Source organism: Pagrus pagrus (genome assembly GCF_965226575.1).
Source record: "Pagrus pagrus genome assembly, chromosome: 11".
NCBI classification, from domain to species: Eukaryota; Metazoa; Chordata; class Actinopteri; order Spariformes; family Sparidae; genus Pagrus; species Pagrus pagrus.
The window spans coordinates 16,289,407-16,307,452 of record NC_140195.1 but is presented as its reverse complement, the minus strand read 5'-3'; the positions used below and the strand labels follow the sequence as shown (position 1 = coordinate 16,307,452).

The window sequence follows — 18,046 nt, the reverse complement described above, 5'->3', positions numbered from 1 at the left end:
AAAGGGTGCTTTAATTTACCTTCTGTGCCTTGTTGATCCTCTGAGCTGCTCGGTTATCTTTGGCCTTTTGCTACAGAAAGAATAAAAAGATGTTTATAAGAATATTAAACTAAATCAGTTGATCATTAGTAATACTTTTGTTTAATTGCAGAAACATCATATGAGGGAAGGGACAATGACAATGTGATATTATTAATAGTTGAAAAAGCTGCCCAGCTGTCCAATTATTTTGACCAGGATAATCATAGCATGAAAATGTCATACTGTCCCATATCTACATCAAACATCATGTAGGCTGAACATGGAATATCTCAATGCCAAATTTCTCATTTTGGTTTTAATAAGCAGATCCCACCAGACAAGCTGAATTAAGAGTAACAGTTCCTGTACTTCTGTGTTGGTAATTTTCTGCATAGAAGTGAGGGTACCATATGCTATTGGACAGACTATGATCAAACACAGAACAACAAGAACCTGGCGTCACTGACTACATTTTAGTAATGTGTGTTAGAGTGAACTACAACAAAAAATTGTTAAGTAAATAAATAATAATCTGTACTGTCCATTAAAACAAAATACTGCAAACCTACCAGATATGGAACCTTGTCAGCTGCTGACACCTTCCTCCAGATCTTCATGATTTGCTTACAGCGACTAGCCCAGTCTGTAACAGGTGACATGTTTCACATCTGCTTAATATCTAACAGTGATATAAATCGTACTTTGAAAAAGCATGACTGTTTAGTCTAATAAATAGGTTGTACGTGTTAATATAATTTGTCTTCCACACTCACCTGGGTAGTCCTGTTTGAGAGTGGGAAAGTTGGTATTGGCATAGAGAACAGGGGAAATGGTTGAGAGTTCTCCAAGCTCCTCATCTTTTTCCCAGCGCTGGAGACTGCGCTGATTGTAGGAAAGCCCATCACCCTCTGCCTCAGTGGGGGTAGGTGGGGAGGAGGGGGTCGCTGGGGTAGAGGGAGTCGCCCAGGGGCTCTCCTCACCCCCATCCGGACTGAACAGTCCTCCTCGGTCCCTGTACATAAATAAGAGGGTATTGTTTGGCATTAAATAAGGGGCTTACACATGTCAACAACAGGAACATAAGGAGTATGTTGTAACATGTAGTATGTATTGTATCAAGTTGCAGAATTACATACTATAGATTTTTGGAAAATAAAATACACTAGGCAATTCAGTATTGGTCTTACCGCATGTCAAAAAACGGTGACTGAGAGAGGCCAGGAAAGGCGTCCATCATTCCAGCCGAGGGCAGGGACCCTGCATGAGATTTTTTTCATATTTGAATTACGAATCCAACTTCACTTAAACATGTCCTCTATCATACAACAAACATACAACAAACATAGATTTCAACTTAAAAATTTCATGATATGATCATCTGAAGGCATCCCTTTGTACCCACCTGAAAGGAGAGCTCTCTGTGGCAGAGTGCTACGATTGAGTTCTCCCTTACTGCCCTCTAAGATGGGCTTCATGCCCCCTAAAGGGGAACCATCTGACACTCCCAAAACCTTCCTGAAGAACTGCTCAGAGTCCTGACTCTCCACCCCTTGCGGAAGACCTGTCATGAAAGAACAAAGTCATTTAAGGTATAATGTTAACATCAGATATTAAATGTTAATTAAAAAAAAATTAATATATAAAACACTATATATGCAAAAGCATTCTCTTAGGGGAGTACCTTCACTTTTTTCTGCATCAGAATCATGAGGATCAGCTGACGCCTGGTCCTTCAGCGATGAGGATGGTGCAGAAACCCCTAAAAATGTGCAATGTTAAACCAACCTGCAATAACCTTACGGCCATAACAATACACCAGCATAATCAGAGTCCAAACAGACACTTACCTGCACCTTCTCCCTGAGCCTGGGGGTCCTCACCCCCCTCTTGCTTGAGAGGAAAATTATCTTTCATCAGACGATCCTTGGCATCAGCTAGCGAGAGAAGCACAAAGGTCACACACCATGTACTAACCTTTTCCACACCCAGTGTCACAAATAATTTTCATGTGTCACAGGTTAAGTTAGTGCTCTTACCCTCTGGGGCAGTAGTTTTGAGCCCTGACGGTGCTGGTAATGAAGGTCGGACAAGGCATGCACCTGGCCTCTGCCCTGGTGGTATCATCACAGCTTTCTTACTCAAGTCTATTAGTGTCTTCCCAAAGAAAGCCTCCTGCAGCGAATTACAAACATTTACGATATAAATATTCTATCACTGGATGACATAAGTGTAAAAATGGTTACGGCATGGGGCAAGAGAGACTACAAACCTGGAGATATGTTGGGAACATGTCCTCAAGTTTGCTCTTCTTCCGGCCCCGGCGTTTCTTGGCCTGCTCCTCACCCTCCACTGGTTTAGGATCCATTATGTTATCGGTGTCAGGATGGGGTCCTAGGCATATAAAACCATGACATTCAGTTTCCCAAACATACAATATCCACAAACAACAAATGTGGTCACACTGTCTCTAATATTGGAAGATGATGAGAGGGCAATCAGATAAAAAACAGCCATGTGTAAAAAGGATTTGCTTAATCCCTCTACATTGGCAGATCCACTGCATCAACATAGTGGCCTGATTCAAATGAAAGAGGGGCTCTGTATTTATACATGAGACCAAACATGGCCTTAGGGTGAAGAGAGATCATATGCAGAGGGTACCATTGTCAATAGCTGGAAAACAGCATATTGAGTATGTCAAAAAAAACCTAAGTAAACTTTGAATCCCCACCCCAATTAGGGAGATCACGCTTATGAGAATTATGTTACTATTTTATTATAAATGATAAATAATGGATGAAATTAAATTTGAATATTGTCACCAACCTTCATCAATGGTTCTCTCTATTGGCTGACCATCTAATGTAGTCTCTCCAGCCAGCTGGGCGAAAAATTCTTTCTTCAACCGTGTGTGACACTTCCTTTGTCGCACCATGAAGCCTCCAATTCCTGGTACAATTCATGAAGAAAATATTTGTAGATATATTGTGGATGGTCAGACATTTATGTGGATGCTATAAGTTATTTTGTGAAATTCTGAATAGCTTACCAGGCCTGTAAGGTTTCCGCTTTCGCTTTTTGCTATCCTCTGTCTCCTCTGCTCCTGCTTTGAGACCCTCGCAGTCAGCCATGCCTTCCTGTCCCTCAGCACCACCGTCTCTGTCAGGGCTCCCTGGGTTCTCCATCTTGGGTTCACATTCCATGGGCTCCCCTACAAAACAACATTGAATTTACACAAGGCCTAAAAGGGAGAAAAACACCTCTAAACATTGTTCGCACACCAAAGGATAAGCAGGGAGTGTGCCAGCCTTTTCTCTCCTCACCATCTCCTTCAACCTCCCTCAGATCCATTCCATCAGGACCTCCTTCACAACACAGAGTGCCTAGACGGGAGCGACGCTGTCGTCTCTTGTGAAGGGGAGACATGGACATGCTGCGAAGCAGAGACATGCCCGACTCAGTCAGCCACACTCCCTCCAACCGGTAGAACTGGGGTTCTGTAAAGTAACATTTGGAAATCTGAGTGACATACTCTAAAACAAAAAACATGATGACCACACAGAGTGGGCTTGTGATAATGAACATGAATCAGCAAAGTCGACTAACCTGGCTCTTTGATCTTTATAGAAGCCATAATGGCTGACTCTACTACTGCGAACAAAGGCAAAAAGCAGGTATAAAGAGAGAAAGAAGCAAAAGAAATATTATTAGTACATTAATAATATCCTGTGATTATTTTTGATAACCATGGTCTTCCTGTCTTCAGTTTTAAAACAGGGTCTTTCTGAGACTTACCCACAGGTTTTGGAACATATGGGGTGCAGGATGTGCATGCAAAGCCTTCATCAGAAGCTTGTTCCACCTCATCCTCTGTGTACAGACTCTCACAGACAGCATGGACCCATCTGCACAGGCACACAAAAATACATTGATATATTGCATAGTTTTAATAACAAATCACACCGCGAATCAAAGATGTTATGGAATTATTCATGACATGAAAAAATACATAAATAATCCATTCCCCGCTTGTCTTCATTAGCTGCAGTCTCATGAATACCTCAGTTTCTGTGTGTGCATGTGTAGTTCTAATGAGCAGCACCTACCGATCGCAGTACTGACACTGCAGCAACAGCTCCTCCTCCATGAAGTTCTCTCTGCACACTGGACAAGTGACGAGGCTGGCACAGGGGCCACAGTGGGTGTAGTTGTTCTGCCACTCGCAGTGGAAACCTGGTGAGTTGGAACCACACTGCACACAGCAGACACACCTGCGCAGAAGTATTGAAGAACTCTGTAATAATTACACAGCTAATATGCTAATATACAGATGCCTATGTGAGTGGTGCAACAATTTTTCTGTTGCTACAGAAGCAAGAGGCAGAGGGATGGGCCTCTGAATTGCTAATGCAGGGCTGTGGCATGAGTGTTTTACATAATATGCAAATTCACATGTTTTCATTTCCATTTGACCCCATTCAAAGCTACAAGGCTGAACAAAGCATTAAGATGTTCCTGTTTAAATGTTTTCTTTACCATTTGCACTTCCAACCACCCTTGGGAACATTGTGCAGGGGTGGGTCCAAGCAGTAGGTGTGATAACTGACATCACAGTCATCACACAGCAGCAGACGGGAGGGATCCGAAGCCTTTCCGCACACCTCACACACAATACATTCCAAACAGCGCCAGCCCTTACGGAGCATCGTCTTGGTGATCTAGAGAAGATATCAGGTTTAATCTATCGGGATTTACAAAATATGGTGATAGAAAAAATAAAAATCAAAGGGTAACATTTTGCTTACTTTGCTGTTCACACAGTAAGGATGGTAACACTGGGCACACTGAGCACAAGCCAACAACTGCCCCTCTGCACCCTTTCCAAAGCTGCCACACACAACACACATATCCTAAAACAGAAGAGAGAAAGTGAGACGAAAAAATGAAAAAGGGGGAAACAAAGAATCTATTTATGTTGCATTCGAAAGTGAAAACTGTGATTCTTGGCACAGCAAATGCCTCAGGGTAATTAAAAATGTCACGCAACAACAATAGCTGTACCTGGAGCAGGACAAATTTATCAGTGTTTGAGAAAAGAACCACTGTGTTCTGCATGGTGTCATCTTCCTCATCATCTTCCTCCTTATTTATTCCAGTGTCTGCGGTCATGCTTAGCTGTGGACAAGGACACAAATAGTTTCAAACACATTGCAAATATAATATAAAATATAATTAACTGAAAGAATTTGAAAAAAGAAAAGTGATTTTGACCATATTATAACATTGAAAGAATATAAATGAGATTCTGAAGTCTGTTCCCAAGTCACAGCTCACCAAGAAGGCATCAATGCAGGAGGCCATGGCTTTGAGGCGTGACCTCCCACCGCGCCCTCTACCTGCACCACCTCCTCGAGGTCTGCGCTTTGCAGGAAAACTATTGCTTCGCCCCTACAAGCAGAGAATAATCCATTTCAATGTTAAGTCATGTTGTGAGAATGTGAAAATGACATCTTAAAAAACAATAGATAAAAAGTAGAACAACAGCTGTAAACACTCAATAGACACATGGTGACCTTACCTGTTTGACCCGTGAGCGGCCTGGGGATCCTCTACGTTTCACCTTCTCTCTGTCGCTTCTGAGGGGTTCGAAGGGAAGTGAGTCATCAGTCTCAGTGAGCAAGTTATCTGGGTGTGAGCGGCCAGCGAGCCCAAATTCCATGGAGAGCTGAGGATCGGGTTCTCCTGGAGAGCCCATAAAGCCGCTGCTGCTCTCATCTCCATGGCTCATATTGGACATCTCGTCCAGCAGCAATTCTGGCTTAATGTCCTGCTCATGCATTTCCTGCTTTATGACCACAATGTGCTCTTCCCCTTTCATTGGCTCATCGTCCTCGTCTTCCTCCTCCTCCTCCTCCTCAGAGTGAGGTAGTAACCTCCCGTCCATGTCTGCAGCAGAGAGGGTATCCCGTTTGTCTACCGATAAAGAAAGAGGTGAGGGAGACCGGCGCTCCTGGCATGGACTTCTTTTCTGCTCCGTTTTGTCGACAAAGGCAGGAGAAGCTGGTAACTTTGGTGGATCCTTACTGAATGGTTCTGTGATTGGCGTACTATCAGAGTCCTTGTTTATTAACTCTGCTGATGCTTCTTGTTTCACTGATGGAGTGGTCTCCTTCTCCTCCTCCTCCTCCTCCTCCTCCTCCATATTTTCAGGGCCCTGCTGTGACACCGGCGGTTCTACTTTAGAGTTGTTAGACTGTGTCTTTGCGGCGGGGTCCTGAGATGGAGTGGCTTGGGTCACCTGGCTGACTGCCTCTTCTGCTCTTTCTCCATCGGCAGGTAGACAAGAGGGCCCCTGTTCCGTTGTTGCACTTTCTACATTTGAGATTGAGGAATGCGTTGTTATTAGTGTTAACATTTATGAATCTATCATTAGTTACAGCAGACTGACTTAAAAATAAGAAAGTGCAGCTTTGTGTTCACTCTAAAAAAAAAAAATAATAAAGTGCAGCTTTGTGTTCACTCTCAAATATGTACGTCTACAGTGTGCTCTGTGTTTACCTGAAGACTGGAGTGGAGCAGCAGGCGCCTCAGAAGATATTTCTTCTGTTGCTACCTTTGGCTCTTTCTCAGTGATCTTCTTGCCAACATCTGTTGTCTCAACAGATGCAGACTCCGCCCCTAAAGCCAAAAGGTAGTGAACTTCAATAAAAACATCTTTGACATAAAGAAATTACATTCTTTTGCTATTTCAATAAACTTCATGACTGGCTTGATTTGTAGGCTCTCTATTCTGTAGTGTCTGACTGAGACTTACCCAAGTCCATGGGTGTCTCTTTATCAGTCGTGGTTTCAGCCTGACCCGTCGTTGATGTGCCTCTCTGTCCTGGTGTCACCTTTGATAAGTCTGTGTGCTCTTCTGTCTCCATGTCTGCATCTGTTTGAATCGTCATCTCCACCAAATCCACATGTCCTCCAGTCTCCTCAGATGCCTCTCTGGTTTGTATTTCTGCTGTGTGTGGTTGAGTGACAGGCTGCTGCTCCTTGCAAAGCAAGCAAATGCACTTGGCTTCTGGAAGCTCCCCTGGTAGAGCACATTCACTGTGCACCCACCTAAAAACAATACAGAGATGATCAAGAAATATTTTTGGACAAAATTAGTAACAAGCCACAGGATCATCATCTCCATTGACACTATTGTGCCTGTGTATTAACAAACCTGTGGCAGATACTGCAGCACTGCAGAGTGACAGATGGGTTGGCAGCTTTGCTGCAAACGCCACATGTAGAGCTGCGTTGACGCTGGCAGGCCTCACACACGGCGTAGTTGTCAAACCACTGGGCCGAACCTGGCAGCACCAGTCCACGGACACCACACTCCGTACATACACGACACCTCTGACATAGTAGATATAATATGGTTAAAATGTAAAAGGATATATCAAAGAAGCACATGAAAAAAAGCTCACTTTCAAATCTTCTGAGAAATTAAAATATTTTTGACGGGAAGACTTCAATCTCAAGAAAGTATTTGAACTTGTTTTCACAATAATTTCCAAGTTTAGGCCATCACTTTGTGGAGGTGACTGCCAATTGTGACTTACTCTGCATTTCCATGGGTCAGAGGGGAGAGAATCCATGGCCGGCTGGAGACAGAAGGTGTGGTAGCCCTTATCACAGGCATCGCATACCAACATTTTGGAGTCTTCTCCTGGTTGTCTAAGAAAATAAAGAATCAAGACAGTACTTTTTAAAATGGACAATAAAATTCAAGAACAATAAGATAAATATAGTTGGTTTTTTTTACTATGTTAAAATGCAAAACGTTAGACAAAATATCTGAATCGCTCAGATAGGGTTCAGTTTATACAGTTTGATTCATGAGATTTGACTCACCTGCAAGTCTGGCACACTTTACACTCTGGGCACTGCCATCCTGCCCGCTGAATGGGCGTGGCACCAATCTCCAGACAGGCAGCATGATAATGTAAGCCACAACCCGTACAGAACAGCAAGTCCGTGAGCTCCCCCGCTGAGTCACACACTGCACACCAAGACTCCTCACCTGCTGTGAAAAAGCACATACAACAAATACATTAACATCAGTGGATCTGAGGTGGAGCAGATTAATAGTTTGAGTTTCGTGGAAATCAACATCACAGAGAACCTGTCATGGTCAACACACAGCTGGTGCAAAAAAAATTTACAACTTCTTAAGGAAACTTAAGAAGGTTAAAGTTCTGTGTCTAGTTCTTGTCAACTTTTACAGAGCAGCGAGAGACAGCATTATTACTTGAAACATCACAAACTGGCATGGTTCGAGCACAGCCAAGGACAGAAAGGCTCTTAAAGCAGTTGATAAAAACCACCCTGGACGTCACTGGTACCCATCTACTCAGCATCAGTTATACGGCTGAGGCGTGCCTGTGCAGAGCCCAAAGGATGCTACAAGACAACACCCACCGCAGCCAGTCTGTTCACCCTGCTGCCGTCTGGCAGAAGATACAAATATATCCACCGTCGTACCACCAGATTACGGAGCATCTTCTTTCTTTAGGCTGTGAGACTCCTTACACAGCACGCCACCATGAATAGTTTATTTTCGTGACTTTATTATTATTTATTCATTAGTCTGTATAGTTGTTGTTTTTTTGTGTGTGTAGCTCCTGGGATTACAACAGAAATGTCCTTATAGCAGTGTTTCCCATACATAGACTTTACTTGGGCTGGCCACCAGTGTATTTGGTTACCCATTTTAACATTTTTGTACTTTTCCTTTTAACTGGCAGAAAAAGCGCCTTCTGAACAATTAACTAGTGGATAATCTGCCCTTGCTCAATCCAAATTGGACAGTTGCACATGCTCTGCAGAAAAACCGAGAGAAAGAGATGATCTCTCTTATGTCCCTCCTGTATATGCATTAATGCACTGATTATGCAACGTCTCCCATTTAATGTAGGCCTACTCATACTGTTGTTTCATAAAAGCCTTTAAGTGCACCTGGTTGGTGCAATATCATTTGGTACCATGTTGCCGTTGATCGTTTTAATAGGCAACATAATTAACAATGCACATGTGCAGCTCACCATCTTTTGTGAAAACGAAGTAGCAGGTGACAAAAACGTAAAACCGTCAGGTGTATTTTTGGGCCATTAACAGAGCGGACACAAACAGGGGGAGAAAAACAAAAACAGGCCAGTCAAGCCACTGTGTGAGCATGAAGGTGGACAACTAAAGCACACTATGTAGGAAAACATTTAAAGGGATTCTGGAGATGCGATTGTCTGATTTTTGTGTAATTTTCAGGTCGTCACCACAACAGTTACACAGTTACAATCTTGTGTTGCATAATGACAATTACATTTATCTTGAATTTAATTTGTAGTACTAGCCATTTTTTAAAGTTTCCATCTGCTTTGTTAAGAAAAAGTTTCACTTTTTTTTTTTTTTTTTATAAAACACAACCAATGATTGCTTTTCCCCCCCCAAGCAATGCAAGCAGCTGCCATTTTATGACAACAAAGAGCAATGCCTTGGTACAATAACAGTCCACTGATGATAAACCAAAATCAGCATTGAACAGCTTTGGATTTTGGTGCCGTTTGAAAGCATGCCCCAAGTAAGGACATCACATTACAATTCTGACCAAGATGTCTGATTCACTTACCCAATTCCTCTGCCTTCTCTATGTGCTCTGGACAGAGGAGGATCAACTGCTTCATGGACTGGAAGGATCCACTGGCTGCCGAGCAGGGGAAGTGGTAGAACCGTGAGCAGCCCTCAGCATGGCATCGAATGGTTGCACCCAGCCTTTTGCAGTATTCGCAAAGCTGAAACAAAACAATGGTAAGTGTTTTTGAAGGAAGCCTCTGTTTATCTCAATATTTCAAACAAATACCATCTATACTATATACTGTATATACTGTACTACTATCAATACTATCAAGTCTATGGAAAGTGAACTTACCCGCTGCGTCCCTGAGATAACGGCCTTATCCACGTTCTCCAGCTCCTCATTCTCCATCCGCTTCACTCCCTCCGACCACACCGCACACCAGTGATGAACCCAACAACCCCCTGTTCATTATAAAGCTCAACATCAGTAACAATTTCCATAGAATTTCAATAATACATGCGTGTTGTATTTCTAGTAGATGGGGTCTATAAGAGTATAATGTTTTAAGTTCAACCTGAGTCGTCAAAGAGTGCCGCCAGACAGGGGGAATCAGAAAATCCAATGGAAGACAGGTCATCATTCCCAGGCTGAGGCAGTGGAGAAGCTGATGGCTTGAGGGTCAGCCGCTCAGAAGATGGCCCAGAGTGTCTCAGTTCCCGCTGTCCGTGCAGGCTCCGATCCACACAGTTACAGAGTGCACAGGCTCGAACGCTCTCTCTGTACAGGTACAAAGAAAATTGTTTTAAAACGCAAGTAGAGAAAGAAAGTTTTTGATGTTGCATGAGCAGCTTCTTGGGATGAAGACCTCTACAGTGTACACAAAATCCTTTTGGATCTGAGTGAAAAACGTACTCAGGTGTGCTGGAAGAGGCTGCAGTAGCACCGGACACATCCTCAGCAGCAGGAAGGGCTTTGGACTCCTCCTCAGAGGAGACAAGCTGCTTTGAAGGGGCATTGTCATCAGCTAAAGACAGCAGAAAAAAGAAAAAAAAAATACTTAAAGCAAAAGCGACATGAAATCAAAACATTTTCATTTGTTCTGCTCTAGTGTCATCATCTTGAATAAATTATACTGACTAATATCTATTGTGGTAAGATGAAAAATCTGTTTTATTTCCTCAACCATGTGAATTTCTCTTTCACTTTCTGCAGACTAGTGTACATTTATAATAGATGACACTGGAACATGAGGACATTTTTAAGAAGAGCACATTACCTGTTGGTTCAGAGTCATTCTCTTCGCAGTTTGATTTCTGCTCGTCCATCCCCCGTGCTGATTTTGACCTCCTTGATAGAGATCTGCAATTTAAAAAAGAAGTAGAATCATTTGCTAAAGTGAATCAACACTACAGCAGCTTAATAAATGATTTCAAGTATGTAACAATCTACTGGCATTTTATCTGATAGCTGACAATGCTATAAACATTAAGTCTGTTATCACTGTATCCTAAATTAAGGTTGTGAACAGATGTGATGATATGTAAAATAAATACATACATTTAAAAAAAATACTAAATGTATAAGATTTTGGTAAGAAAAATAATAATAATAATAATTTTTAAAAATCCGCCAAGCTGAATGTAGGTATACACTTACCAAAACAGAAAATGGCATTATTCATTAGCTAACATATGTTTATCATCATCAAAGAAATAATCTCCAAAATCCATCTTTTCCTGCCACACCATCCCTCACAGTGGTCTCCCTGCCCATCCAAAAGCACTTTAAACACAAAGACTTACAACCAACAACACAACCAATAACATAGGGCTGTTATGTCCTCACTTTAGATGATTTCCTTGTTAGTCTGACTAACGTTAGCACTAATGCAACCGAGCTTTCTCGCAAACTCGTGAAAATAGCGCGAGGGTTACAGTAGACAGATAAACCGGACCCCGCTTTAACAATTCAAGTTATTATTTACCCAGCAATGCATAATCCAACCCGGTGAAACTGCTGCGTGGAAAAAAACCACAAAATGATACAACTAAAACAGTGTTTTCCTAAATAAAACAACCATAAATCGGGATACACAAAGAAAACACAACTTCCGTGTGTAGAACTTCCTGTTGCAGCGGGACTCCTTTCGTGCAGAACCTTCGTCGCTCGCATCATAGTTCCGCTATGAGACTCACGCCATTAACAAAAATACTGTCAAACAAACAATGCAGGAGTGGACGGGCTCACCATGTTTTAATCCACGACGCGAGTAATAGGAAGTCATGTCATGTTTTTTAACATTTAAAGGCTGTTAACAGACTGTGCTTTAAAAAGGGGCCGATCGGCCTCGATTTGCGTGGTATATATCACTTATGGTACAAAACTGCCTCATCAATACTTGTTATTATTATTGTGAATGTGAGAAATTAAATAGCTAAGAGGATCGTCCATGGTGCGACGTTGTTTAAAAGACAATACATGTGACAGTGACTCTGAGATATGGATCCTGCCGAGAGTCTCGCAGTGTTTTCGTCTGTTACAAAACAAAAACTGTGCCATCATACTATGAAAAAGCATCCTGTGAGCTAACGATAACACACATACACATTACGAAATGTTGTCTGTTCATTTTACTGATTCAATTGGATGCAGATCCCTGTCCGAGACTGGTGCGCTTTTCTCGTGTTAATAATGCACAGCAGCTGAATTCATCACATATTCAAATCAGACTGTAATGAATGATTCACACTAAATCAATACTAATGTACATGCATCTGTGTCAAAAAAATAAATACATGTTAAGGAGTTTTGAATCCTTGTCCAACAATGCTCCAGAAATACATTTTCAGCACACTACTCCTGCAGCAGCATTAATCTAACACACATATGGCGCTACATTAAAACGCTGTCAAGCTAATGGCACCAAAGGCAGTTAATGGCAGAGAAGCAGACGAGCTGATGAAAATGAATTTCTCCATGTAACGTTGACGTTACATCTTCCTTATGAACGCATTTAGTGGCAACAACACTGGAAACGCACTCTCTTCTCGACAACAAACTAGCGTCAACGTCCAACCCAAGTCCTTACAAAACCTGTTAACTTACACCACAGCTAATGAGGATACTAAACAGGCTTTGTTTTTTAAAATGAAGTTGGCAATGTGCAGAGCAAAAGTGATGACATGATGGCTAAGTAAAACGTCTTAACATCCTGGCTAGCTAAGTTAACATGAAAAGTGTGAACGTTACAAATTAACTTTCACGGTTTAACGTGTTTGTTTTTATCTTGTAATGGCAGCCGACAGCAGCTGTTATTTGTTGCAGTGCCACGGTGAAAGCTAGTGAGATTTTATTGTTAAATAATTGCAGAGCTAAGCATATTCCTCAATGTAAACACCGACTTCAAAGGGTTGGTTCTGTCCAGCAAATAGCCTTGTCCGTGTCACTAGCGACAAGCTGATACGGAAAAGCTAACAACTACCAATGGTGACGTAGCAGCAAAGTGTCCCGAAGAGGTAAAACTACGATTAATATATCTAATGTCATGCACCGGCGTATATACTTCAACATTTGTCAGCCAGCCAAACTGTGGATCACACCTTGGACACCGCCAACGTTGAACATATTTCAACCTAAAGTTAGCACCCAGGTAACACAGCTAGTTCTCCAGCAATTAGACGTCCCCATCTGGTCGAAGCTAACAGCTAAATGTTACCGACAGCAGAGCTAACATTACCCGGTCTAAGGTCAGGGTTGGTGTGTCTTTAGGTATGTCTGTTGCAAGAAGTTCAAAGAGGCCATAATTAAAAACAGCTCACCTCACAAAAACAATATCGTCTCCTCATACATCAGCAAAATCCAAACAGCCACACAGCTTCCCAAAATGCTGATGGTCGCTTCATTTTATGTACCGGACTAACGCTGCGGCTAGCCGGCTGGAGGGAGAGTGGGGGAAGTGCACGTCGGCGGAAGGCAGGCTGTGCGGTGCTGTTAGCTTAGCTAGCTCTTCAACTAGATGGATAAGCAGCAACTTGAGCTTTGTGTCGAGTGGTCGTGTACAGCCGAGGAACTATTAAGCGCCGAGACAAGCCTACAAGCAGCCCCGAAAAAGGCTCCCCGGCTTTATACAGTGAATCCAAAAACTACATATCTGGCTGGCTCCCTGCTTGTTGATTTAGCACGAAGGCTAACGTTATTAACCTAATGGTAGCTAGCTCCTGCTCTGTTATGGAATCTCGCTCGCGAGGTCGTTAAAGCTACTGCAAGTTTACACAAATTGGTGCATCCGAAAATTACAACCCCAAACTTTGTTGCCACGACAGTAAATATATTTTTTCTTTAGGTTTTAGTCGACTGTAGACATTCATCTACCTATATTTGCAGCTCAACTTTGCATGGGTACCCTTGTGTGGGTCACTAGCATCTCTTCACTTTGCTGAACTGCGTTGCGTCTGCACACTGCTGTTCCGCCAGGTGGCTAGCCGCTGCTAGCAGTGCTAGCTAATAAGAACTACGTCAAAAAAAACCCCACACAATTCATGCAAAATAACGAGGGGAAAAATAGTGTTTTGTGAGTAGAAACGAGACAAGGGTGTTACAGCTTTTGCACAGCAATGAACAACGTGCGAGTTGATCATTTACGACCCAGCTCAAGGCTTTAATCTGCGGAGCGCGGACCGGTGAAATATGGTAGTTATCAGATATTAGGGCATTAGATTTTCAGATCCAGGGAAGCCATTTTTCATTAGATTGTTATGATTGTCGGACTAACGCTGCTTTGACATGCCTGTGGGTGAATGCATGTGTTGTTTTGATAAACGATCGGCCGCGATCCAACGAAGTCGATTAGATTCATTATTCTCTCAGCAAATTAATTTTGTCATTAACATAAATGAGCACTGAGCCCTTCATCGTGGTTGCTAATTTTTTTATTCCGCTTCTGTCCATATGCTGCAATGCACTGCGCACATGACTGAAGTGACTGAGGCTGACTGGGAAGAATAATCGACTTGAACCTGCCATGATCTGAAATAAACGTCGACCGAGGTTTCAGCAGGTTCACTGATAATAAGCCACATTTAGTTTATTATGAGATGTGTTATTGTGTCGCCTAATGTTGTCTTACTTCCCTGGCTTATCATCCAAATATACTATATACAAATACTTTTTAAGACCTTAAATATGTCTATACTGTTTTAAAAAGGTTGCAACATGCCTTACAACCTTTATCCTCCAAAACTGAATCAGCTGACAATTCACTTGATGACTTTACCATTTTTATCAACAATTACCTGATCATATAAAACATTTTCAGATCTGATCCAAGCAATCCTGTAGATCCTACTGTGGGTAAGTAACACAGATCCTGTTGGAGGTGGGGGTTGGGAGGTGGGTCGTCTTTATCATCATCTTGCCTTATCACTGTGAGAAAATCACAATGGAATGAGTGACCCAGTAGGAAGGGTTCAACAAAGTTGTTCGGAGAACTCCTCCGTTCCTTACTCCATCTTAAGATCCAAATGTCTTGCATGTAGCGACTTCAAAATGTTACGCAGCATAAGTGCAGAAAGTCCTCCCAGAGATGCATCCTTTTAAAGCTTTTTTTTTGTCCGGAAAGTGTGGCACAGCCTGTGCTCTTTCAGCCCTTGCAAATCCTTGTGTATATGTATAGTTGTTGAATTGAGACACCGACCTCCCCATGCTGTCCATTCATGGGCCAGGATGTGAGTGAAAAGCCTGAGGCTGTGCACGCAGCGAAGCTTGGATGTCATTGAAATTATCCTGTAAACTTACAGAAAATGATATATTGGGTAACAGTCTGTCCCTTTATGAGAAGGTCACAGGTTTAATCTTCATCAGCTAGGCCTACTGTTTATCTCCTGTCATGCCCTAAAGCAGAACACTGCAACGTTACAGTTAAAGAGCTTACTTAGGCTAAAACTCAACATTTGTGTTGTAGAGTGTAGAGAAGACCATCTGCAACAAGTCTCAAATGTAAAGTTAATATTAGTGAACACACACTAATGCCTCACAGCTCAACTGCAATAAATTGTGTGCTACATAAGCAGTGAGCAACCACCTGCTGCAGGGCGGTGATCTGCAGCTGACCCTGCACCGTGAAACGTCTGTGGCAACGCATGTGCAGAGGCATCTGTGCAGAATAAGCGCCACAGGGCTCGGATGAGGAGGGAAACATTTTACAAGAATTTCTATCAATAGGATGAATGCAGTCGGCACTCCACGCAACTACATAAATGTGATCTGATATACACATGTTTTGGTTGTGATAAAACTTGTGCTACAACTGTTGACAAGTTTGCCCAAAAATAAAAGAATGGGTGAAGCTTTGTCGTTCACAAAACATTTCTTGAGCTTCACAGCAACAGCATTCTCCTACACAACTGAAGTAGATGGGGACTTTAAAAAAAAAATGGCTCCATGCAGCTCATCCAGCATTATCCAAGTCTCTGGAAACCCCGAGATCCCAAATTGATTTGAAAAGACAATGTTTACACACTTGACGTGGCAGTCGAGCTTGTGCACCCACTTCAGACGGGGTGTACGCTAACTGTTTTAGCTTAGCACCTACGATGAAGACTTCAGCTTACAAAAGGGTGTAAATAACGTCTTTTCAAATCAATTTGAGATCTAGGGGCTTCAGGAGACTTGGATTACATCATAAGAGCTGCATGGAGCCGTTGTATATTTCTTTCCGGTTGTATTTTTACGTTTCTAAAGAAGTCCCCACCTACTTCGGTTGTTTGGGAGAATGCTGCAACAATGCTATTTTGCTGTGAAGCGCCAGAAATATTTTGTGGACTATGAAACTTCACCTGACTTTCCATCAGACTGAGGGTGTGGAGATCGTGACTGAATTTTCTTTTTTTTGTTGAACTAATCCTTTAAGAGTCCAGTTAAAGCCTAAATAGACAAATACTTATTTTCATAATTATAATGAGCTGCTGGCATATACAAAACTTTATCAGTTTCTCCCTCATGTCTCATTAAATATAGTCATAAAAGCGTTTTTTCATGATTAACCCAGCCTGATAACACTGGTCTGTTATCAAACAGTAGATTTTATTTGTGAAATGAGTGTTAGTGCCTGAATGTGGGGTGTGCAGGTTCTCATTTTGAAAATAGGTTATTACTGGTCCCTCTGACAGGATTAGTTAACTCCCCATTCAGCTTTAGCAAGATTGGATTAGATTTTGAGGGGGGGTGCTGAGACTGGCTGGAGGACAGTGACTGATTGGCCGATCGGTTGTAAATAGAGGGTTGTATTAGGACGCAGGGCCTTTCCTATTGGCCAGTCGCAGGAGCGGGTGCTTTCCCATCTGCCTCCTGCATCTCAAGGATAATCCCCTAGAAATACCTCCACAGATGTTTACCACAGAACATAAACCAGAAGAAGAGAGTACAGTTTGGTTGCGTAGTGTGCTATTTGTTACAGTTAGAGACCAAAAAGAGAGCAAGATACTGTTTTCTGAATTCTTAATATTGTTTCTGTTTTTGCGTTTATAATTCTGATAACAGTGTCCACTCAAATCAGTCAGTGCTATAAAACAACTGTCTGTCCATAGGTGGCTACCACTTAACTACAAGTATTACAAATCAAATCAGGGTTTATTAAAATTACAGTTTATGATCTAGAGTATTTATTATACATACAGTTCCTACAAGGACATTTAAACTATAATTCAGGCATAATATCAGTTTCTCCACAAGGGGGTGTAAAACCTTGTACTACTGCACATGTCCTGAATATTGACTTACACATTATTATGAACCTTTGAGAAGTAGTTTAACATGAAAAATAATAAAATGTTTGTACTATCCTGTTAGGCTGGACTTTAACATTATAATATAGACTGGTGGACGTTCAAGATTCATGAGCACCCAGGATTTAATACTAAAATTATAGTTATAGTCCCTTTACGCTACTTATACAAAATGTATACATGAATAATTACATAACCATAGAAATAAAAAACATATGATTTCAGGTGGTTTGTGGAGAATGAATTCAGGACTTTTGCAGTCTGAGGAGAGAAGCTGCTCATCTGTCAAACATGAGATGTAACAAAACAGACAGTTGTGTAAGCACTGAATGTACAAAATGTATAGTACTTGTGACCCAAAATTGATCAGTGCATACTAACAAAACTGTCTCCTCGAACACAAGTCTGCGACTCTGATAAAGTCAAGGTGGTGGCAAAGTTGGTGAATATTAAGTAAGTCTGGGCTTTTCATTAACCCGCAGCCTGTTAGACTCTATTTCCACAGAGGTCTTGAACATTGTAACATACAAAATGCTCAGCGATGAACCTGGAAATGAACTCTTGCACGGAGCACGTCTTGGGTCTGTTGTGCCTGAACAGACAACTTCAGAGCTGAAGAAAAAGCAGAGTG

General features: G+C 41.9%; 1 protein-coding gene across 2 annotated transcripts in view; it reads right to left on the bottom strand.

Annotated features, from left to right (window-relative positions):
- Window positions 1-13,971, bottom strand: part of kmt2d (lysine (K)-specific methyltransferase 2D) — a 33,732-nt gene extending 19,761 nt beyond the window's left edge. Inside the window, exons 1-31 of one of the 2 annotated variants that reach the window (XM_084366899.1) lie at window positions 13,453-13,971; window positions 10,911-10,993; window positions 10,547-10,658; window positions 10,209-10,411; window positions 9,986-10,095; window positions 9,686-9,848; window positions 7,915-8,086; window positions 7,623-7,737; window positions 7,238-7,416; window positions 6,836-7,131; window positions 6,580-6,699; window positions 5,600-6,393; window positions 5,356-5,469; window positions 5,083-5,196; window positions 4,827-4,931; window positions 4,558-4,739; window positions 4,128-4,292; window positions 3,817-3,926; window positions 3,628-3,672; window positions 3,345-3,518; window positions 3,071-3,232; window positions 2,848-2,970; window positions 2,291-2,412; window positions 2,058-2,193; window positions 1,869-1,955; window positions 1,703-1,780; window positions 1,424-1,582; window positions 1,209-1,278; window positions 795-1,033; window positions 591-664; window positions 20-70 (exon numbers count right to left, since the gene is read on the bottom strand). In XM_084366899.1, coding sequence (XP_084223025.1) covers window positions 20-70; window positions 591-664; window positions 795-1,033; window positions 1,209-1,278; window positions 1,424-1,582; window positions 1,703-1,780; window positions 1,869-1,955; window positions 2,058-2,193; window positions 2,291-2,412; window positions 2,848-2,970; window positions 3,071-3,232; window positions 3,345-3,518; window positions 3,628-3,672; window positions 3,817-3,926; window positions 4,128-4,292; window positions 4,558-4,739; window positions 4,827-4,931; window positions 5,083-5,196; window positions 5,356-5,469; window positions 5,600-6,393; window positions 6,580-6,699; window positions 6,836-7,131; window positions 7,238-7,416; window positions 7,623-7,737; window positions 7,915-8,086; window positions 9,686-9,848; window positions 9,986-10,095; window positions 10,209-10,411; window positions 10,547-10,658; window positions 10,911-10,959 — 4,623 coding nt within the window. In that variant the 5' untranslated portion in view covers window positions 10,960-10,993; window positions 13,453-13,971. The remainder of the gene's footprint in view (window positions 1-19; window positions 71-590; window positions 665-794; window positions 1,034-1,208; window positions 1,279-1,423; window positions 1,583-1,702; window positions 1,781-1,868; window positions 1,956-2,057; window positions 2,194-2,290; window positions 2,413-2,847; window positions 2,971-3,070; window positions 3,233-3,344; window positions 3,519-3,627; window positions 3,673-3,816; window positions 3,927-4,127; window positions 4,293-4,557; window positions 4,740-4,826; window positions 4,932-5,082; window positions 5,197-5,355; window positions 5,470-5,599; window positions 6,394-6,579; window positions 6,700-6,835; window positions 7,132-7,237; window positions 7,417-7,622; window positions 7,738-7,914; window positions 8,087-9,685; window positions 9,849-9,985; window positions 10,096-10,208; window positions 10,412-10,546; window positions 10,659-10,910; window positions 10,994-13,452) is intronic. The other variant, XM_084366900.1, reaches the window with a different exon arrangement.
- Window positions 13,972-18,046: the final 4,075 nt, after the last annotated feature.